General features: G+C 40.8%; 1 protein-coding gene and 1 long non-coding RNA gene across 4 annotated transcripts in view; one reads left to right on the forward strand and one right to left on the reverse strand.

Moving 5' to 3' along the window:
• The window catches only part of LOC120598786 (uncharacterized), an 88937-nt gene extending 86834 nt beyond the window's left edge, over positions 1–2103 (reverse strand). For both annotated transcript variants that reach the window (XR_005651749.1, XR_005651750.1), the window contains exon 1: positions 1997–2103. This is a non-coding gene — a long non-coding RNA (uncharacterized LOC120598786). The remainder of the gene's footprint in view (positions 1–1996) is intronic.
• The window catches only part of NEDD9 (neural precursor cell expressed, developmentally down-regulated 9), a 168277-nt gene that overhangs the window by 137847 nt on the left and 10578 nt on the right, over positions 1–19852 (forward strand). For both annotated transcript variants that reach the window (XM_039857850.1, XM_039857849.1), the window contains one exon: positions 3396–3842. In XM_039857850.1, the coding sequence (XP_039713784.1) occupies positions 3396–3842 (447 nt within the window). The remainder of the gene's footprint in view (positions 1–3395; positions 3843–19852) is intronic.

Below are 19852 nucleotides of genomic sequence, written 5' to 3' on the forward strand. Positions count from 1 at the left end.
TTTGTCTCAGAAGGTCTCTTGAATGCAACCAATAGTTTCATTATTGCTGTTTGTAGGCAGATCCTTGACAAGAGGTTGCAATCCCTAAAACTCATTAATTCAAGAAAACACTGTTTTGAGAGACACTTCTCCTAAATGTAATTGTGAGCAAGGGAAATGTCAGATATGTATAAATATGTGTGTATATGTTGATAATAGTATCATCAGAATAGGATTAACCCTTGAGAGCTGAGAGGAGGCAAACAGGGCAGGAAGCCTAAGGCCAAAATGCCATCCACAAATTAAATAAATAGTCATAGTAACTTTGTAAATCTCCAGCAATATTAAAGTACTTAACTTGAAATAACTCATTTAATCCTTACAGCAAACCTCATGAGATAGGTGCTATTATCCACATTCTCATTTTATGGATGAGTAAGTTAAGGCACAAAGGAGAGAAGTAATCTGCCCACGTCACATAGCTAGGACACCAGACCCCAATAATGTATTTATTCTATAGACATGACAAGAAGAATTAGTCATCTTTAGAACTTAACTGAATGGAATGGAATGGAATTGAGACCAGTTAGGAGGATATTGTGTAGTAGAGCTAAGATGGCTTAGAGTTCTGGAAAGAAAGTGGAACCAAGAGAACACAGTTCTATTTCCATCTCTGACACCAACTGTGTGGCCTTGGGCAAATGATAAACTGCCGCCTGGCACCCAACCTGTTTCCTCATCTGTCAAATAGGAAGGTTGGATCCAGGTATCTCTAAAGGTCTCTGGAGCTGGAACCTTCTGTTTTGAGAGAGTGGCTGGATGTTAACATCGGCTCTCTGTAGCTTGCACAGATATAAAATAACTCACTCTTGTTCGGCAAAGGCTACGAATATCTGTCAGTGTGTGAGGTATCAGGCTAGCACTGCGGTGCCTGCCACTAACAGCCGTGCTAAGCTCTCTCTCTAAATCCTGATCTCTGTAGGCAGTAGGGAGGACTTTGAGAAATCATGAACAACTAACTAGTCAAGAGAACTCATCTGCGGTGGTCCATTAGCAAGGACAAACCGCTCTGAAAGTATTCCCTGAGAAGCAGCTCTTCGAGCACGTCTAAAAAACAGTAGTACGCTGCTTACCAGGTAGTGAGGAGGTCATTGGGACAGGAGACAAAGGACATCCAAAACAACTCTCATACAAAGGATTTCTATCTGCCTCTAATCAAGCATGGTCCAGTGCTCTACTTCAGTGCGTCATGGAGTTCCATGGCAGTGGCCCAACTCCAAAAGCCTCACATTTATTCATGCTGATTAGGTCTGTAGTCCTTTGCCCTTCTACTGTTTTCTGTTTTTTCTTCTTTCCCTTCTTTGAAGCCAATATATTTGCATAGCTATCCGCCCTGAGTTCCCAAAGAACTGGCCCCTACTCTTTATAACTTCTGATTTCATCTTGGAGCTTCCTTATCAGCCCTTCCCAGTTGTTGAATGGGCCCGGACAAAGGGACAGAGACCAGAGGAGTCAGCTCTCTCCCTGCTCTATAATCTCAATACACTGATAGAGTAATTTCCTTCTACTGACTTTGGTATAAAGGACCAGAATACTATCTTCCGTAATCTATGACTTTTCTTGTAAACTACAGAATGCCCAAAAGATGGAAGAGAAACAGGGGATTTTAGACTCTTACACATCCTCAAATGGTTACTCAAACCAGAATATAATGCTGCATGACTGATCTTTATGTACATGAACTTTGAATTGTTAGAAGGAACCCAGAGCTTCCTAGAATATAAATACAAAGTAAATCTTCACGTGAAACACAAACCACTCAGTTTCCCTTTGGCTTCTCTTGTCTAAGTCATAGACTTCCTGGATCTCGAAACTCTCAAGAACAAAGACTTCAACCTTATTCTTAAAGAGCATTATCAGGCCTCCTGGGTACTGACCTCTATGGCTTTGCCTCCTCTCCTTAGGTTAAGCAGTCTGGTTAGCAGAGTAAAAGTCAGACTCCCTCCCAACCACTTACCAAAGGGCAGATCGCTTAACATGGCACGGCCGCTCTACAGCAGAGAATCAGCACATAGAGAAAGACCCGTGGTTAAGGCCTACAGCACAGTGGGGAGATGATTAACGTGTGTCATTTATAAAGGAATGCAAAGTATGAGGCCGAAAGATCAAGTCCACATTTCTAAAGAAGAAAATAGGGGAAGGACAACAACAGCCCAAATTCCACAATTATGTAAAGTCACAAACATGCTCCATCCAATCAGCCATTCTTTCTCTCACAAATGATCATCATCGCAATAACACCTAGTGCATCCAGACATTTAGCGAAGCACTAGAAAGATCACTTTTAGCTTTCCGAGTGCTTGTGGTGAATTTACGATGTTTCCTGGCTCCTCTGTGTGCTGGGAAGGAGCAGGCATGTGGTGATGGCTGCCATCATGCTGCGAAACATTACTAACGCCAAGAAATGAAATCTTTGGGGCCTTTGAAAGGCTTCCAAGAATGTCAGCACGCACTGGCTGCCCACTCTCTGCTGAATGCCTACTTTGGCTGTCTGCTTAGTACTGAATGTGCCAGACAGGCCTTCATACAAAGAGAGAAAGTGTTTTAGGCCCCTGAAAGGGGAAGGCACAGCCTTTCTGATGTGAATGGCGAGACTCAAGAAATAGGAAATCGTGGCAGGGTGAGGAGGGGCCTTCAGGAAAGGTATCAATAAAAGACCAAAAGAGAAAGAGATGGCATCTATGTATGTGTGATAAATTCTTAGTAGCTCCCTGCCATCAAATCTGGAGATACAGACTACTGTCACACTATGCTCTATGCTTGATTATCATGGAAAAAATGCTTGCTTGGAGATTCTCCCTGTATCCAAATACCTTGTGATCAACTGAAAATGAGAATTTTTAAGCCCTGCCAAGACATATATAAATGTACTTTTGTTTCTATTTTAACACTAAATATAAATACCGTTTGTACTGTTTTTTATTAGAGATGTTCTTTGACTCTTCTATCCCCAATATATGAAAAAATTAATGTCAGTTGTAGTACTTCTGAATATCTTAAGATATTTTATTCTTTAAGCTGGCTTTAAGAAAGGAAGAAAAATGTTTTGTATGGTGAACCATTCTCTGACTCTTTAACTCATAATTCCTTGGCACAGCGTCTACTGCTAGAGGAAAGAACTCTTGTGGTGTTCTGAGCTTTTCAAGGAGGCAGTGTGATGTCATTGGTGGCAGACACAGTATGTATGTATCTGTGTTTTGTCTGCACCATCTGTTTTCCTCCTTACAGGCTATTGTTCAGATTTATTATTCTCTTCTTTTCAGGAGGTATGCCTCTCCATAAGAGCATGGGTTTTAGGTGTTAAAGGGACTGCACTAATATTCTAATATGATTTCTCTCTCTTCTTTCCTTCTTAGAATCTTATGGCAAGAGCCTTATATGACAATGTCCCAGAGTGCGCTGAGGAGCTGGCATTTCGCAAGGGAGACATCCTGACTGTCATAGAGCAGAACACAGGAGGACTCGAAGGATGGTGGCTCTGTTCCTTACATGGTCGGCAAGGCATTGTCCCAGGCAACCGGGTGAAGCTTCTGATTGGCCCTGTGCAGGAGACCTCCTCCAGTCAGGACCAGCCTACTTCTGGACTGATACACCAGACCTTTGGCCAACAGAAGCTCTATCAAGTGCCAAACCCACAGAGTGCTCCTCGAGACACCATCTACCAAGTGCCACCTTCCTACCAAAATCAGGGAATTTACCAAGTACCCACTGGCCATGGTACCCAAGAACAAGATGTGTACCAAGTACCACCTTCAGCGCAGAGAGGCATTGGCGGGGCTAATGGACCTCACTTAAGTAAAAAGGTGAGTTAGTTACTGACTAGATTTTTTCCCCCTTATTTTTTTCCCGTTGCCCTAAGAGCAATAGAAGTATCCCCAAAATAAGTACTTGACACTTCCAAGAAGTAAATATATCTAAATACCCTAGATTGGGCAGTACTTTTGCATCATTTTTCCATTCGTTTGTCAGCAAAACTTTCTTGAATTCCTACCGTGTGCCAATAACTGTTGATGCACAGCATCATAAGTTCCTGTGCCATCCCAGGTCGTGCTGGATCATTTAGTTGTTTCTCTTTGTCCTTCTAATAGATCTGCTTTTAGACCCAGTTTCTGCACTCAAATAGTTTCATCTTTTCAATTTCTTCCTTGAGTGGTACAAGACACCAAATTTTGTACAAGCACAATGATGCTGTAAAAACCTTACTTTTGCCAAAAGGTGAATCGTGACCCCATTGGCCTGGCTGCACAAAGAACTCACTAGAAGTAGAGGAAGTAAGGAATCTGGGAGTGGGTCATGCTAACCAGTTTGTTCTGCAGAGTTGCTAGCTTACAGTTTGGCTCATTTAAAACACATAGATACTTGTATTAGAAAGGACCCATTCTCTTATCCTTCAAGTAGTCCTATAATAAAGTCTGAGCCAGTGGGTAAAAATAGTGGAGCTAGGATGTTTAGGACTGCATCATGTTTAAAAAAGGGAAGGACCTCTTCAGCACTCTATGTAATTCCAAATGACGGAACAATTTGATATAAATAAAAATTTTTAATTGAATGAATTTCAAGCATCTAGTATATTTTTGATGCTTGTGATACAATGATGAATTAAAGAGTGAACAAAGCCTTCATGATGCTGCCACTATAATGCGGGGACATAAGCAAACACTATCATGTCAGGTGCTGGGAGGAAAATAATGTCAATGAGCTTATAGGGGTAATAACCAAAGCTGAAATGAGCTTTAAAAGGCAGGGCTTTTCTCTTTTGTTTACTGGCAAATTCCAAGAGTCTACAGAGTATCCTGTGAGGTTTGGTATTAAGAATGGATAGATTTAAGGGAATAAGAAAAGACCCCAAAATTACAAGAGGAAAGGTCCAGTTCAGTACCAGAAAGAGCTTGTTGACTCCTAGAACACCTCATATACAGGTGCTCCTCTCAAGAAAATCTTATGCAGAATCTGAAGTTATAAAACCATGTAAATTAGGGAATATCTATTTGCCTGATAATGGAATCCCCTGTTGGAAAAAAAAAGGGGGGAATTTACTGTTGGATTTCTTAAATAACAAAACCACAAATGTACCCAAATCACTTTTTATACATAAAGTACGTTTTACAAAACACATCTCAAAGCACATTTATTGCCTAAGCCGAGTGTGTGTACATTGGGAGGAATTCCTCAAGAAGTGGTGAACAGATTTCTGACTTGTGTTGCCCAAGACAATGATCCCTGTCTGCAGGCTATAGACTGTGCCCTGACCTTTCAATGTCCTTACCCCAGGGATTTTGGATTCAAAGGAAAAGCCAAAGCAGGCCTCTGACTTTAGAGGGGGAAAAGAACAGTTGAAAGGTGTAACTATAAATAATAACTTCTCTCATTCTTAGTCCTGGTTGTTTGCACCTTAAAAATAGCTTTTCCTTCATCTGAGCTAGTGCAAGGCAGATCGGGAAGGCAAGGCCAGAACAGGAAATGCTTGGCTGAAAGGTGGTGGGGTCTAAATTTTCATCAGTTTATTTTGGCAGGAAGGTGACATGTTTTCCTTTTTAGACTCAACCTTTTTGGTTCCAAGTCTGAAAAGCCTAAAACTTCAGACTTCTTCCCATTTTATTTGCTATAACTGTACTGCAGATTTGCTCTGTGACTCTCCATCCTATTAGAGGAGAGAGACTCTAATCACACCACACGCCATCTCTTGATTGATATTGGGGCATTGGGGTTACTCATGGGCACTTGAACTCAATAATATGTTTGTGTTTTTAATTCTAAAATCATTGGAACATTTTATGTTTAGCGAAAGGTAGGTGATTCCCGTAGGAAGAAGCCAACTTCCGAAACCTCTGGCACCCTTTCCAGAGAATGCAAACAGACCTGGACTTTACCAGAGCTCAGGAGGAGATAAAGACTAGAGAGCTGAGCTGCTTTAAGCAGTGGGGGGTCTGAGATGGTAACATGGCAAGAATGGGAGGGGCAAAAGAGAATGGTCCTGGCTCTTCCCTGCCAAATGCCACGCGTTCTGCAGGATATCCTGACCTCACCTCAGAAGTCATGTTAGAGCCGCTGGTTCTCTAGGCTGCCCATCTCTGTCCTACCCACTGGACCATTGGCTTACACTCCCATGGGAGTGAGTTTGCCCTCTTCCTCTCCCTCTCTTCTTCCTCTTTTCTCTCTCCCTTCCCTCCTCTCCCCTCCTCTTCTCCTCCTCTTTTTTGTTCTCTCTCCTTCCCTCCCTCCTTATCTCTCTCTTTCTCCCTTTGTTTCTCTTGTTCCTTCCTTCCTTCCTTCCCTTCTTCTTTCCTTCCTTCCTTCCTTCCCAGTGAAAACGGCTTGGCTGCTAAAAAGTAATTTTAACCTTCTAGGTAATAGTGGCTACTTTAAAAACTGTCATTCCCTCAGCGTAGGTTTCTGACTCAGGATATTCTCAGTAAGTGAGAATCATCCTAATGATTTAAGCCAAGGACCCAAGAGTTATTCCCAGTACAGTGGAGGCGGGCGGGTGGGGGGTGCGGAGCGAGGGGGAATAGGGTAGTGGAGAGAGGGCAGTGGGTTTTCACTGTAGCTAAATAGCCCTATACCCATTGTTCCCTTTGGCTTTCCCATCTATAAAAAGGTGGTGAACCCAGAACTAGACATTCCTGGTAGTTTAAGGTGTGGTCTTTAAAAGTTATTAAAGAAGAAAAAGAGGAGACAGTGGAATCTTGTTCTGAAACACTAAAGTGTTTTCTCCCTGAGAGAGAGAATAAAGTGAGCTGAAATGCAGATTCCCAGACCTTTCCCCGGATCCTAATCCCGGGGCCCAGGAATCTGCATTTTATTAAACTCTTCGGACAGTTCTGGGGGGAGGTGGCAGGACTGCACTTCGAGAAACACTGTGAAGGGACCAAGTAGGGAGTTGGATACGTTCCAATCTGATTATGATTTGGGACTTTCCACAGTTAAAGATTCCCTTGATGTTGCTAGCAGCCTGTGGGATTCAAAAATTTTATTTACCACAGTTTTTTCTTCTAATGAATCACGAAGGAAAAATAAAGACAGTTAATTCTGCCTTCTACACTTCAAATTTGCTCTCTGGAAAACTCCAGCCTCTACTCTCCTTCTGGCCTCCCATCCACATTAAAAGACATTCATCACTCATTAAATAAGCAGTTAGGGAAAGATAATCATATAGTCCCCACTCTTTCATGAAACAAGAAGACAGCATGAATATTGTGAAAAGAACATGGGCTTTGGGGTTAGGCCGACTCCTGGTTCTGTTTCTTCATAGCTCTTATTTCTTGCCAAATTACTGGACTTCTTTAGGCTTTGCTTCTTCATCTGTACAATGGGAAGAATCATAGGGCTATTGTGCGAATTAAATGAAACAATACATAGAGAGGACCTGGCACACTGCTTAATGTAGTAGAGGCTTTAAAAATATTAGTTCTTCTCTCTTCATTTTTCTTTCCTTTTTCAGAGTTTATTTTGAACTGCATGAGCCCTCTTTGTGTTTCTCACTATATACCAAATATGCGAATACTTTATTGCTAGCACTTAGGCTGTTCCTTGTGAGCATGTGGCTCTCTCTTTGCATCTACGAGAATTTTGCACAGAGGACGAGAATTCCCAAAGTTATCTGGAAACGATATACACTGACACCTTTACTTAATTTCATTGGTCTTTTTCACTCTGGGTGTTGTGTGCAGGGCCGTTTTATGCATTAGACATTGTGGGCAGAATGCCCAGGACCTATGTGAACATTTGAAAGCTAAATAAAAAAAATTTGGTTCCAAAATATGAAACACGAAAACTGCAAAATAGAAATTAATAAACACTTAGACAAATGTATAGGAAACAATATCATGTCATCCTCATTAACTGTTACATTTAGGGCTCATAACTATTTCATTACATTTGAAAACAATTTGTAGGTTGGACTTTTCTCACTTTGCAAAGCTTTGTAAATATGGCCCATGATTGCCAAGAACACACAGGCAATTCTAAACTAAATAGTTACTCATAGTCCAATAATTTGAAAAGCCGAATTATTTTTTTAAATGTTCTTGATTTTTTAAAAACAAAAATTCTACTTAACGTGAGAGTACAGTTTAGAGTAGAGCCCCGAACATCCAAAACCCTAAGACCTACTAAGGTCTAAATCAGCCTCATTTCCATGCTTCAAAGATCAGTAAAACTACCACCTGAGTTCATCCATTTCATGCTTGATCTCACAAGGAATTACATGTGTTTCTCTGATTATTCCTTGAACATGTTGCTTTTATTCTAACTGGTGGAATTTGATTTCCTTTGAGTCCCTCTGAAGATCAGTATGAACTTAATTATAAACTCTATTAGGGCAGGCAAGGGTCACGGCTGCTTCTTTACTGCTATAGGCCAAGCTCATAGGAAAGTATCAGCACACAGATAACAGCCAATGAGCAAATGAACAAGGCAGAAGCAAGAAATGAAGCATTTGAGTTGACCTTTAAATGAACTGAAAAATGGTTCCGATCTTATCACCCATCCACTGTCACACAATGTTCAAATCCCATCGGACAGGTCATTACAGTACGGTTATGACTTATGTCGGATTATACATGGTAGTTTTCACCCAGAAGGGTCTTGGATATGTCACCATCTGTTTTCTATAATCATAACTATCTATACACAACAAATGAGCATCTGAAGCATGTTTGATGTAAAGTCTGGCTTGTCTGAGGGCCTAACTTTAATGCATTTTGCCCAGTTTAGATGACAAGATGACTTAACCCTTCTATAGTTACCCAAAAAGGAGAACTACATTTTTTTTCTACTAAGAAACAGAGCTTCCTTCGTGTATGCTATTCACACTTTAACACCCATTTCAGTGTTCATGTCCTCTGTGAAACTTTCCTTCTGCACCCCAGCAGTTCTTTTTCCTCTATAGTCCCAATATATGTTATACATTTCACTTAATTTCAAGGGAGTTCATGGGTTCATTAAAGCTGTAATGGTCTGCCATTATAGTGTGTATGATGGGCAAGGCTGAGGCAAGTACTGCTTCAGGGGTGACACTCAGAAAACTCAAGTAATATTAAGACTTATCTAGACTCCATCACATCATCTTTAAAGAGCATTTCCTACCTTCCAAAATGGGACACAGCAATATGTCAGCAGGAAATGATTCACAGATATTAGCCAGGCCTTCTAGGCCCATTCCTGAAAGGTAATATAAGAACCAGAAATAGATTAACTACAATGTTTGTACCTTCTTAGACACTTAGTCATCATGAATTTTACACACACACACACACACACACACGCACACACCCATAGCCATTGGTTAAGAGCCGAGAACTTCCCTTATTGAGATTTGAAGCATTGTGAAATCTGGTTGCCTAGATCAACGCTCAGATACCAGCCAACTAACTGCTGTATATTAGCTGTATGATTTGTCTACCAACAAGTGAAAATAGACTTAGAGGAAATGAAAGCTCCCAGAGAAGATAAACTCTGATTTCACCTCACTTTCTTTGTTTCCCTTCCTACACACACACACACACACACACACACACACACACCCTGAAAACTGTCAGGGAGAAATCACAGTTTGACAGGGCAGAGGGTACCTCTAGTTTTTTTACTTATAAATTCAATAAAGTATGACCATGTTTCAGAATTGCGCATTTCTGTATAAAAACCATTCTAATTTAAATAAATTTATTTCCTCAACACATGGTTTTTGGGGCTATGCAGAGGAATGAACTTTCATCTAAAATCTCTACACTCAACAGTAGAGATAAATTTTAAATCTTACACAAAATTTGAAGTCCTTGAGCAATTCAAGGGCAGGACTCTATGAGCTCACTTTGAAAATGAGAAGTATCTCTTCCCAATTGAGTCACCCATGCCAGTGGATGAGCAAACTGTAATACCTCCTTAAAAATGAACAAAGGTCCTTTTCTTTTGCTTACTGCCAAGGTCTTCAAACTCAGTTGCAAGTTGTTATAAAGCTCAGTGATAATGAATATTTCTAAGAGTGCATTAGTAACTTGTTATAAACTGACACCAAAGCAAAGAGAGGTAATCTTCCTTCCTTTTTCAATGATTTCATGCTAAGCGACTGTGCTTATCAGAGTGAATAGGTCAGATATTGTGTGTAGTATGATATCTGGCTAAGTGGTTAATTCTTTGGGGGAGGGAGAGAAAAGAATACATTTACTTACTTGATCTGGTGAAATTCAGACTTAATACTGGTTGAACACATCTTAAAAAGTGGACTTATATGAGTATATTGTGCAAAATGCAGACTTAGATACCATCAGAAATGCCCTGGGTTCTAAACAGTTGTGCCATAAACCTGGTTTTCAAGACAGATGTGCTGCTTCTGTTTAAGGAGTACAGGTGTGACTCACTTAGGACACTATGTCTTCCTTAAAAATTGTAACTCTAGTAATACTCAAGAGTACCAAGAAGTCCTCTCTTTAAAGGACCCCAGAATACATCCGTTTTTGAGCAAAAAAATCCTTTAGCAATGCCATAATCACATCTTATTTATTTGAATAATTTTTATAATACTTGATTTTCTTAAAGCATGGTGTGCTTAGCCCAGTTGTTTATCAGAATAGTTATTTGTTTTCAGAGTTACCACCAATTGACCGTGTAGCCTTTAGCATGTTTTATTAGCTACTCACTCAGTTTTCAAGATACTTTTATGTCTAAAAGGGTGACCTGAAAGTGCCTTCGAGCTTTGGTTTCATGTTAGGGACATTATATACATAATCTCATCTAATCCTCTCAACAGCCTCATAAGGTTTTCCTCACAACCTTCACTTTATAAGGGAGGGATCCGAGGTCTGAGAAGTAAGTTAACTTGCTAAAGGACAAACCTCTAGTAGGAGGCAGGATTGATATTTGAGCCTACGTCTGTCTGACTCTGAAGCTAATGATTTTTACATCCCAGCTAATGGTTGGTGTTGCCAAGCCCTAAAATAAGAGGGAATATTTAGATATTTCATAAGCAAGTTCAGCTCACCAGAATCTGGGTGCTAAAAAGCATCCCGTTGGCCAGGTAGAATTAAAGTCACTCCAGAAGATTCCCACCTCAGATCCTTAGAGAAGTCTTAGCGCTGAGGGAATCTGAGTTAAGGAATGTGGAAATGCCTGCCACCCAGCTGCAATGGTCGGTTTCATGGAAAGCTGATCCAGAAATCCTGAGCGGGTCATTAAGATCATGGTGCATTACTGAGAACATTGCTGTGTTGGCTTTCTCTGCCACTGTAAATACGGACTTTTTGGATGACTTCAAATTGCTTCAAATGGATAACTTAATTTAACCAGATATATAGTTAAATCTCCCATAATGAGCTTGCCAATGAATGGGGCATTCCCCCCGCACCCCCAAAACAGTAAGATACCCAAATCTTATTTTTTGCTTCTCAGATAAGGAAGTAACTTTCTTGAAGAGTGTTTATTTGTGAAATTAGAAAAGTAGTAAAAGTTTAGTGTGTCTTGCTAGGGTAGGCAACAGGACATTGAAGAAAGTACTATGGAACCACTGGACCCAGTGGACCAAAGCTCTTGTTCACTTCTCTGGCATTACCGAGCTGAATAACCTCTCTGAACTTTAGCTCTCTCAACTGTGAAATGGGGAATAGGGCTGGATTATCTCTAATGGTCTTTACTAAAATTTTATGATCCAGATATCCTTATCTGATTCTTTCCCAGAGTCATTTGAAAAGTTTAATGAAATGGAGTGGCCTCAAGATTCTTAAATAAAAGATACTTAGGAACTGATATAAATTTCAGTTGACCCTTTAGTTTTGGCAAATCCTTCTTACATTTCCTTTAAGATCCAGTCCACCTTACTATCTAGAAACCACAGTCTCCTTTAGAAGATAAAACCATGTGAATAGAAAGCAAGGAGCAGGCAGGAACACGGGAGGGAGGGCCGGTATATGCTGGGCCAGGGAAAACCAGAGTTTGCAGACCCGGTCCCATTCTGGGTCCAGGTATTAAGGAGACCTCTTATCCCTTCTTTGTTACCAGAGCTAAGAAAGTACTTCATCCTGGAACTTACTATTTTCTGCCCATTTTCCTCTGTTTAATCCTTGCGCCTTGGCAGAGGCCTTTGGTGGATCTGGTGTCTCTTTAAGCGACAGCCCTGCCACAGCACTGGGTCAGTGCCCTTCAGAACTGCCACGTGAGCAGTTTTCTCCATAAGCCATCATGTCTTTTCTTCTAGTGGCAGGCCTCCTGTTTAAGGAAGGAGCGATACCCATAGGCATTTAGGTCCAGAAATTCTCTTCTCTTGCCTCCTTTCCATAGTCACATTCCCTTTACGGCAGTTTCCAGGCATCTCTCTAAAATTCATTTCAAAATCTAGATTTAGCACTTAGTGTCCTGTTGGACTTATTTAGACATCAAAAGAACCAAAATGTTTGTGACTTTTATAGTTTTTATTCAAAGAACATTTTGGTCCATCCATGAGATATGAAAAAAAAAAAAAAAATGGCTTTGCTCTACCCAGCTGTCATTAGGTTTTGCCCAGAGAAAGACCTCAACCACTTAGGAACCCAGACGTCATTTCCCATCATGTTCTTTCACATTAAATGCTTCTAGCTGCTCTTTGGCGCTTGGTCACTCCATAACTAAATATTGCTTTAGCACTTGCTACACAAAGAGCTTCCTGAAAACAGCAGGGGAGACGTGCTTGGGCCTTAACAATCGGGGCACTGTTTCCATTGAGTGGTTTGCAGCCCAAATGCAGTGGCAAATGAAAGTGACCCAAGAGCCCGCTCCACTTTTCAGCTTTCAGTTGGTGACTTTTTCCTCATTTGGGAAAAGAGACTGGCCATGATTTAGATGTAACTAGCAAAAGGCTTAGTTCTACCATAAAACCAGACATCAGAATGTCTTTGAAGGAAAGTAAATCGCTTCCCAAAAACAGAGGGGGAGAAATTTTGATGAGCACAAGAGAAGCATTAGGGAGGGTTAGCCATGGATGTGGCCCATGAGGGTGGCTTTTTACAGCCAGACCCAGTTTTCATTATATTGTTGCTATGCAAGTAAATAAATGAGCTCACTGCTACACCCAAGCTGGGCAGAGAGAATTTATAGAGAATTAATAAATTCAGTGTAGGCAACATGTGGCTTTTCCTCTGGTCAGAGAAAAGCAACGAGTAATCTTGGATTTTAAACAGACAAATTTCTATAATTCTGCAGTTTCTGAAAATGGGATCCAAGTTCTAATGGGCAGGCAGCGATAATAGTGATGTTTCTTTTCCTACGGTTTTCTTTAAAAGGAAAGGGTCACTCAGTTCATGGGCTTGAAGACAAAGAGGTTATTATAAGATCTAATAAATACTGTGGTGGCTCTGTTAATGCTTTTTAAAGGCATTTAAGTGAAATAAGTCCTTTCCAACAGGCAGTTTTAGAAGTCTAAATACTCTTGTTAATGCATGAAACCCAGAAATAAAAATAAATACATAAAGTATAAAATTATAAGTCAAACATGGGGTTTGGGGAGAGTAGAGTTAGATGGGAAGCAATCTAATTTTACTTGTTCCATATATGCCAAGAAAAATGTAAATAGATGACTGCTAATCAGCCTACTTTTGAATTTAGACAATCTTAGGTACTGTTAGTGGCAAGGTTATAATCTGTACTGTAATCATTACGGCACAGTGGCACTTTTTAACCTCTCATCAATTGCTCATCAATTATATTTCCTGAGCACCACCTGGGTTGCCTAGTTCTTGACTAGGCCTTGGGGTAGAACGCCAGGAGCTGGTTACACACATTCTTGTTCTGCTAGAGTCATGGGTAAACTCCACTGGTCAGTTCTCAAGGCATTATCTAGATACCAGAAGCATAGGGCTGTGTACTTCAGGTCATTCTTAATCTTGCTGTGGATTATAGAGACTTAGACACAGAGTATTAAATCATGGGACACGGAAACTAGAACAGTTACAAAACACTCCTCCTTACACTTCCAAGTTAGATGTCTTACTGTTTTTTTTAATTTTGTTAGAATTATAAAAATTATGTTTTCATGATTTTGTAATTTTTTATACATATGTACATCATACATAGAACTATGAATAATAATAATAATAATAATAATAATAATAATAACAACTCTAAAATAGGACCATGCTGCTGAAATTACCTGTGATGCTCCCCATTCCATCCCAGGTTCTCATCCACAACACACAATTCTTTCTGTCAAACAATAGAATATTTTTGCATCCTTTTTACTGTACTTGTTCTTCCTTGGGGTTGCTGGTAGCATGGAAGGTGGGAAGGAGTCAAAACAGGAACGAGTGTTGGAGGAGAGAGATGAGAAGTTGTGATAAGTATGTGGGCGGTAGGGCTGGCATCAGAAAAAAGCACAGCAGACCAGGGTGGAAACTGAGACCCTATTAATCGCCTTTTGCAGAATTCTTAGGGGCTAAGGAAGATCTACCTTCATGAAAGGCATAGCCTGCTCCCTCCCCGCTTCCCTCAGTGCTGCCTTAAACTGGCAACATGCAGTCAAGAAGCTGAAGTTCTCCTAATCTCAAGGCATCCGCTGCTGTGATGTCCCCAGTCCCAGACCCCCACCAGCTCCACTTTAAGGAGGGGAAGTGGATGCCCAAGGAAAGCAGCTCCAAAGTGGACTTGCTGAGACCATGGTACAAGTGATACCATGTGAGCAGAAGTTGTCTTTCAAGAAAGTATTTTGCTTCTAGACACACCAGATGGGTATGTGCCCTACTTCTTGGTGAGATCCTCTTGACAAACTCAGCTTGTGATCTTCAACTTAAAACACCTTGTCTGAAAAGAAATTCAATAAAATGTCCTGGGTTTGGGATCTCACCGTCTTTTTCTTGAATAAATATCTTTATCTCTAAGCCTTATAAAGCATGTTTTCTCCTGGGGTTTTCCACTGGAGTGTTTTGGGCTGTTATGGTGATAACTGTGACAATTGCAACACTGATATGACCAGAGTAAAACAGTAACCCAAGTAAATCTACTGATGGTTATTAAGGGCCAAAGTCTCTTGTCATTTACTGCTTTGATTTGAAATTCCCACTGCCTCGTAGATCTCACTAGAAACATTTTATGCATCTGTGAAGATTAATTCTTTCTGACTTAAAGAATGATTAACATTTGTTTTCTCTCATGGTTTAATCATGAAACATTTTGAAGCAAACAGCTTCGAGATCTGTGATCTCTAAGACACAAACAATGACCTCATCATTTTAGGAAGAAAACATCATTGTTTGTCTTGTTTCTGTTGTCTCGTCTCCTGCATTCCTGGTTATCTTTGATTGTGTGTTAGACATTGTAGTTCTTAAATATTTATACAAATCATTTAAAGAAATCCTAAAAAGGTGTTCTGTACTTCCAGAGAGAATTTTATTTCCTTCTGCCAGCCTCATGGGCACACATAATTCTAATTTCAGACGTTGAGATGTTCTTTCCTACCCCAATGACTTAAAACCTAGCCTCAGCCTGTGCAAGGTGGGTTCACTTCCATTTAATCTTTACTTTTGCACATAGTCCTTAGAATCCCAACCTGAAGTGCAGCATGGTTATCAGGGTCCCTACCTTGGTGAGCCACTACCTAGAGTCCAATGTTCCTCTTCACTCAAAAAAACTATAAAAAAACACACTGTAGGCTCTTAGACACTAATTTCAGATCAGCGAATGCCCCTGGGAAAAAGCAACCTCAAAATTTGGGCTTCTGTTTATGAATTCCTTCTTCGCTTCCCAATTTTGACCTGGTAATTCTTTTCTGTCTTTTAACACTTCAGTGACATTAAAAAGATTTTTTAATATCTTTTCCTCATTTTCTTAAGCTGTCTTCTGTGGGATGGTTGATCCAAATTACGTAGTCCACAATTTGAGTACAAAAGTAAAATAAGCAAACTTAGATAACAATTATAATAAAAATAGCTAAGGCTTAAGGGTTTACTATGCTGAGTACTTTATGTACTTGATCTTATTTAGTGCTCGTAATATCCTATAAGTATTATTTTTGCCATTTTACTTATGAGGAAACAGGCTTAGTATGGACAAATACCTTGGTCATGTTCTCACAGCGAGTACATGGTAGAGCTAGGATTTAGATCGAGCTCTGCCTGAGTACTGCTAATATTCTCAACCACTCCGCTCATCAGACCCAATCCTTTCAATTAGCTAAAGACCCAATGTGGCCATAGCCTCTGGTATACAGCTTCCCATGACATGGGCCTATCACATTTTTTCAGAACTAAAGAAGCATGACTTCTTTAGTTCCTTTCTATTGTATTTTCCTCTTGATGTTAAGGTAAAAAGTAGAGTTTGTTTTGATTTCTTTTTGCAAAACTCCCCCATATGTTTCTGGCTTCTGGCTGAGAAGAACACAGATGTTCGTGTCACACGAAGCCTCTAGATTGAGGAAAAGGAAACCATCTAGCAGCCCTACGTAGCTTCCAATAGTGGTTTGCACCAAATAGTGGTGCAGGTGATAATTCTTCCATGGGTTCTGATTTCTCAGCTTTATCTAACAGTGACTTGGCTTTTTGGCTCCCTCCTTGCTCAATGCTACCATGCATGGCTGATAAGACACAGTTCTGCCCCCATCCCATAGGTCCCGTTCAACCTAGAGCTAACTTACTTAGAAACCAACCTTATCCTACACAGGCAGATCTTGTTTAGTATCATCTCTGGTTCCACATTATCTTGCTTAAGAAAAGCCTTCAGTTTTTCTTTAGTTTTTTTAATATATTCAATCAATACATTTATCTAAGACTTACTATATTCAAGGCACTATGCTAGGCCCCGCTGTCTATATACAAATGAAGAAGAAATGGTCTCTGTCTCAACAATGCTAAGTGATGAGATGTACTGAAACAGTCAAACCACAAGTGATAAGTACAATTAGAGATGTATAGATAATATGCTCAGGGAATGCCCACAAGGGAGATATTCTATCTGTCTGGGAAATGCTTCATGGGAGAGAAGCGTTTGGCTTGGCCTTGAAAATCAAATAAAATTTCAATATGAGGGAAGAAAGAAGAGCATCTTAGACAAAGACACAGCATGCTTAAAGGTGCAGAGGTATGAAGGTAGGTCATATATTAAAAAACAGGGTAGTTCGGTCTTGCCATGGCATGGTATTGGTGAAGAGCTCATGGGGCCTGCCCTCAGTAGCTTTCAAGGTCCTGAAGGAAGAGAGCAGACATACACACATGAAGGCAAAGACCGGCATCTTGGGGGCCAGAGACATGTTTAGTTTGGCCAAGATGTTGTTGAAATATTTGAGCCAATTTTAAAAATCAGATTTTATATAACAATCCAGATTTTTGGCTTCTCCTGAAACTTTGAAAGATCTGGCAACACAGGGTATGTTTTCTCAGGATGGCAGTTGGACGGAGCTGACAAATGGCTGCCTCCTGTCAGTAGGGTGTGAGTTCTGTCTACCCTACAAAGAACCCCAGCTTGCTTCTCCCTTCACCCTACCTGCTCAGCCTCACAGGCGTGTAAGCAGCAGGCCCTTGCTCTGCGCCAGGGGCAAGCCCAGTCAAACCAAAAGTGGAGACAACATGAATGACAGACCCCCCGGGGGCCTCTCTTCCAGCTCGCTGACTCCCACACGGGTTGTTTTTCAGGGTTTCCTAGCCCTGGCTGCTACCCCAAACACAGACTCTTCTTTAAAATTTTAGCATGCATGGCTCTCAAAATTATGAGACGTGAAAGTATTTAAAGTGTCTCTAAAAACAGCTCATGCTGCCCATGATCTGAGGCTCAAAATGGTGTAAATCAAATACATCAAAGTGTGGGGCGGGGCAGGCCGTCTGTTTGCCTGTTTTTATGCAAGCCGATTAATTAGAGAGCTAACATAACCCAGTCTCTGGACTTCTGATCCTACGCTGCCAAAGCCCAGCCTTGAAGATTTATTAAATAGACTCTTGTTCTAAATGTCTACGGTCAGCCCTTCTTCTCTGCTCTATAGCTCTTCTCAAAGTGTCAGCCTTCAGACTCCTCCATTGACTGACAAGAATGGTACTAACATCTAAAGTCAGAGTCCTCATTGGGACAGAAAACCAACATTTGGAAAGTGCAGATCTTCTTCCAGGGTAATCAGAAAAGCAGTTGCAGTAGCAGTCGGTAGGTCATAGAGCCCCAGGAATCCTGCAATTTGGCCCCCTTTGTGGCAACACTAATGAACTAAGAGGTCAGTTTGGTCATTCCTAAGGCTGAGGCCTTGTAACTATAAATAAATACACAGAATGAAAGGAATGCAGAAAAGAACAACAAACGAACTGAGGGAGGGAAAAAGGAAATGAGAAATCTGACTTGGTTTCATTGAGAAAATGAGTTTTAAAATGCCCTTTGTGTAGCAATTCCATCAATGCCTTGCCGAGCAATCGCCCAGGAGAATTCTTCCAAAATTTATGTCCCCTCAGCTAGACCGTGGTGTTCTTCGCAGGCTGAGGTTCAGTAATTCTGGGATAGTAGAAAGGTTTTTTGTGTACTATGTCAAGCAGGAAGAAAAGGCCCGATGAACCACAAAACTGGATACTCTGTAAGGTACAGAACAGTCAGCACTTTCCTCAGAGGAGAGAACACACAATTGGCATAAAAGTGACCCAAGCAATGGATAGTGGAGAGTGTCCAAAAGTCGATTTCCAGCTCTGTGTTCTTTCAGGCATTGCAAAGTGGATTGCTGTGTGCTCTGGATGTGTCTGACCAGATGCAAAACGCTGGTCCCATTTAAATGCCATTTGTGGACCAATGTGAATTAGATGGTAACATTGGGAATGCTGGAATCGGGGGAGGTTGTAGTTTGTTGGCTTTTTCCCCCTGTGGTTTTCACCATCTGTTTCTTTTAATGCATAAACAAGGAAAATGACTGGTTTGGAATGCGAAGTTTCTAAAAACCAGATGACCACAGGCATCCTCTAAATGAGAAAGAGAGAGCAAGTTGGGGTTCTGTGACATTTGTCAGGAAGTGAGATGTTAAATACCGGGAAGCATTAATGCTCTCTGCCAAGGAAGATCCACAAAGGCCAGGAAAACGCCTTGTCCGTGACCCTGCCTTCCTGAGGTCATGCTATATGTTTACATTTCACCAAGGTTTATTTTCAGATACCAACACCACCCAACCCCCTTCCCTTTCTATACTAAAGATAAAGCCATTCATTTGGCCTTCAGCATAACCAGCCTTAGTTTTCCATTAACATTATTGCTAACTTGGCAACCTTGGATAAAATCTACTCTTAGAAACTTTTAGAATGAACAAAAGCTGCGTTGTGAGCAGGTTCTATTATAAAGCCAAAATAGAGTTATAAATAGAGGAGCTGATGAGATAGACTAAGAGAAGGTACTTCATTTCTCCCCTAGACAATAGTGAGGAAAATATTATATAAGGGCATTAGAAACACAGTATGTTTTTCTTGAGCGAAGGCTTTAAAAAAGAAAGTTTGTCGTGCATGGTACAGTGGCCCCTCGATAAAATAATTTTGTGTGCTCTGTGCCAACAAACCTTAAAGCAATAGATTCTTTTCTTAAACTGGAGGCAGTGGAGAGATTTGATGGGATGGTGACTGCATACTAATCTCTTTTGCCTTCATTGCAAGAATCAGCCACAAGCAGCAGGGATTTAAAACCAAATTGAACTTGGGCATTAAAGAGCTCCCCCTGCCCCCAGGGAGAAGCGCAGTGGTGCGTTTGGCTGAGGTCCACTCATTTCAGCATAAGACAGACAGGAGCGTTTTTCACATAGTTCTGTAGGCAGCCCTACGCCAGAGTTTTCACATTAGAGAAAGGATAAAAGATGACAGCCTGTTAGGGAACAACCGACTCTTCCTAATTTGCAAGATCTGTTCTCAGAAACGTC

Source organism: Pteropus medius, unplaced genomic scaffold (genome assembly GCF_902729225.1).
Source record: "Pteropus medius unplaced genomic scaffold, Ma_sr-lr_union100, whole genome shotgun sequence".
NCBI lineage: Eukaryota > Metazoa > Chordata > Mammalia > Chiroptera > Pteropodidae > Pteropus > Pteropus medius.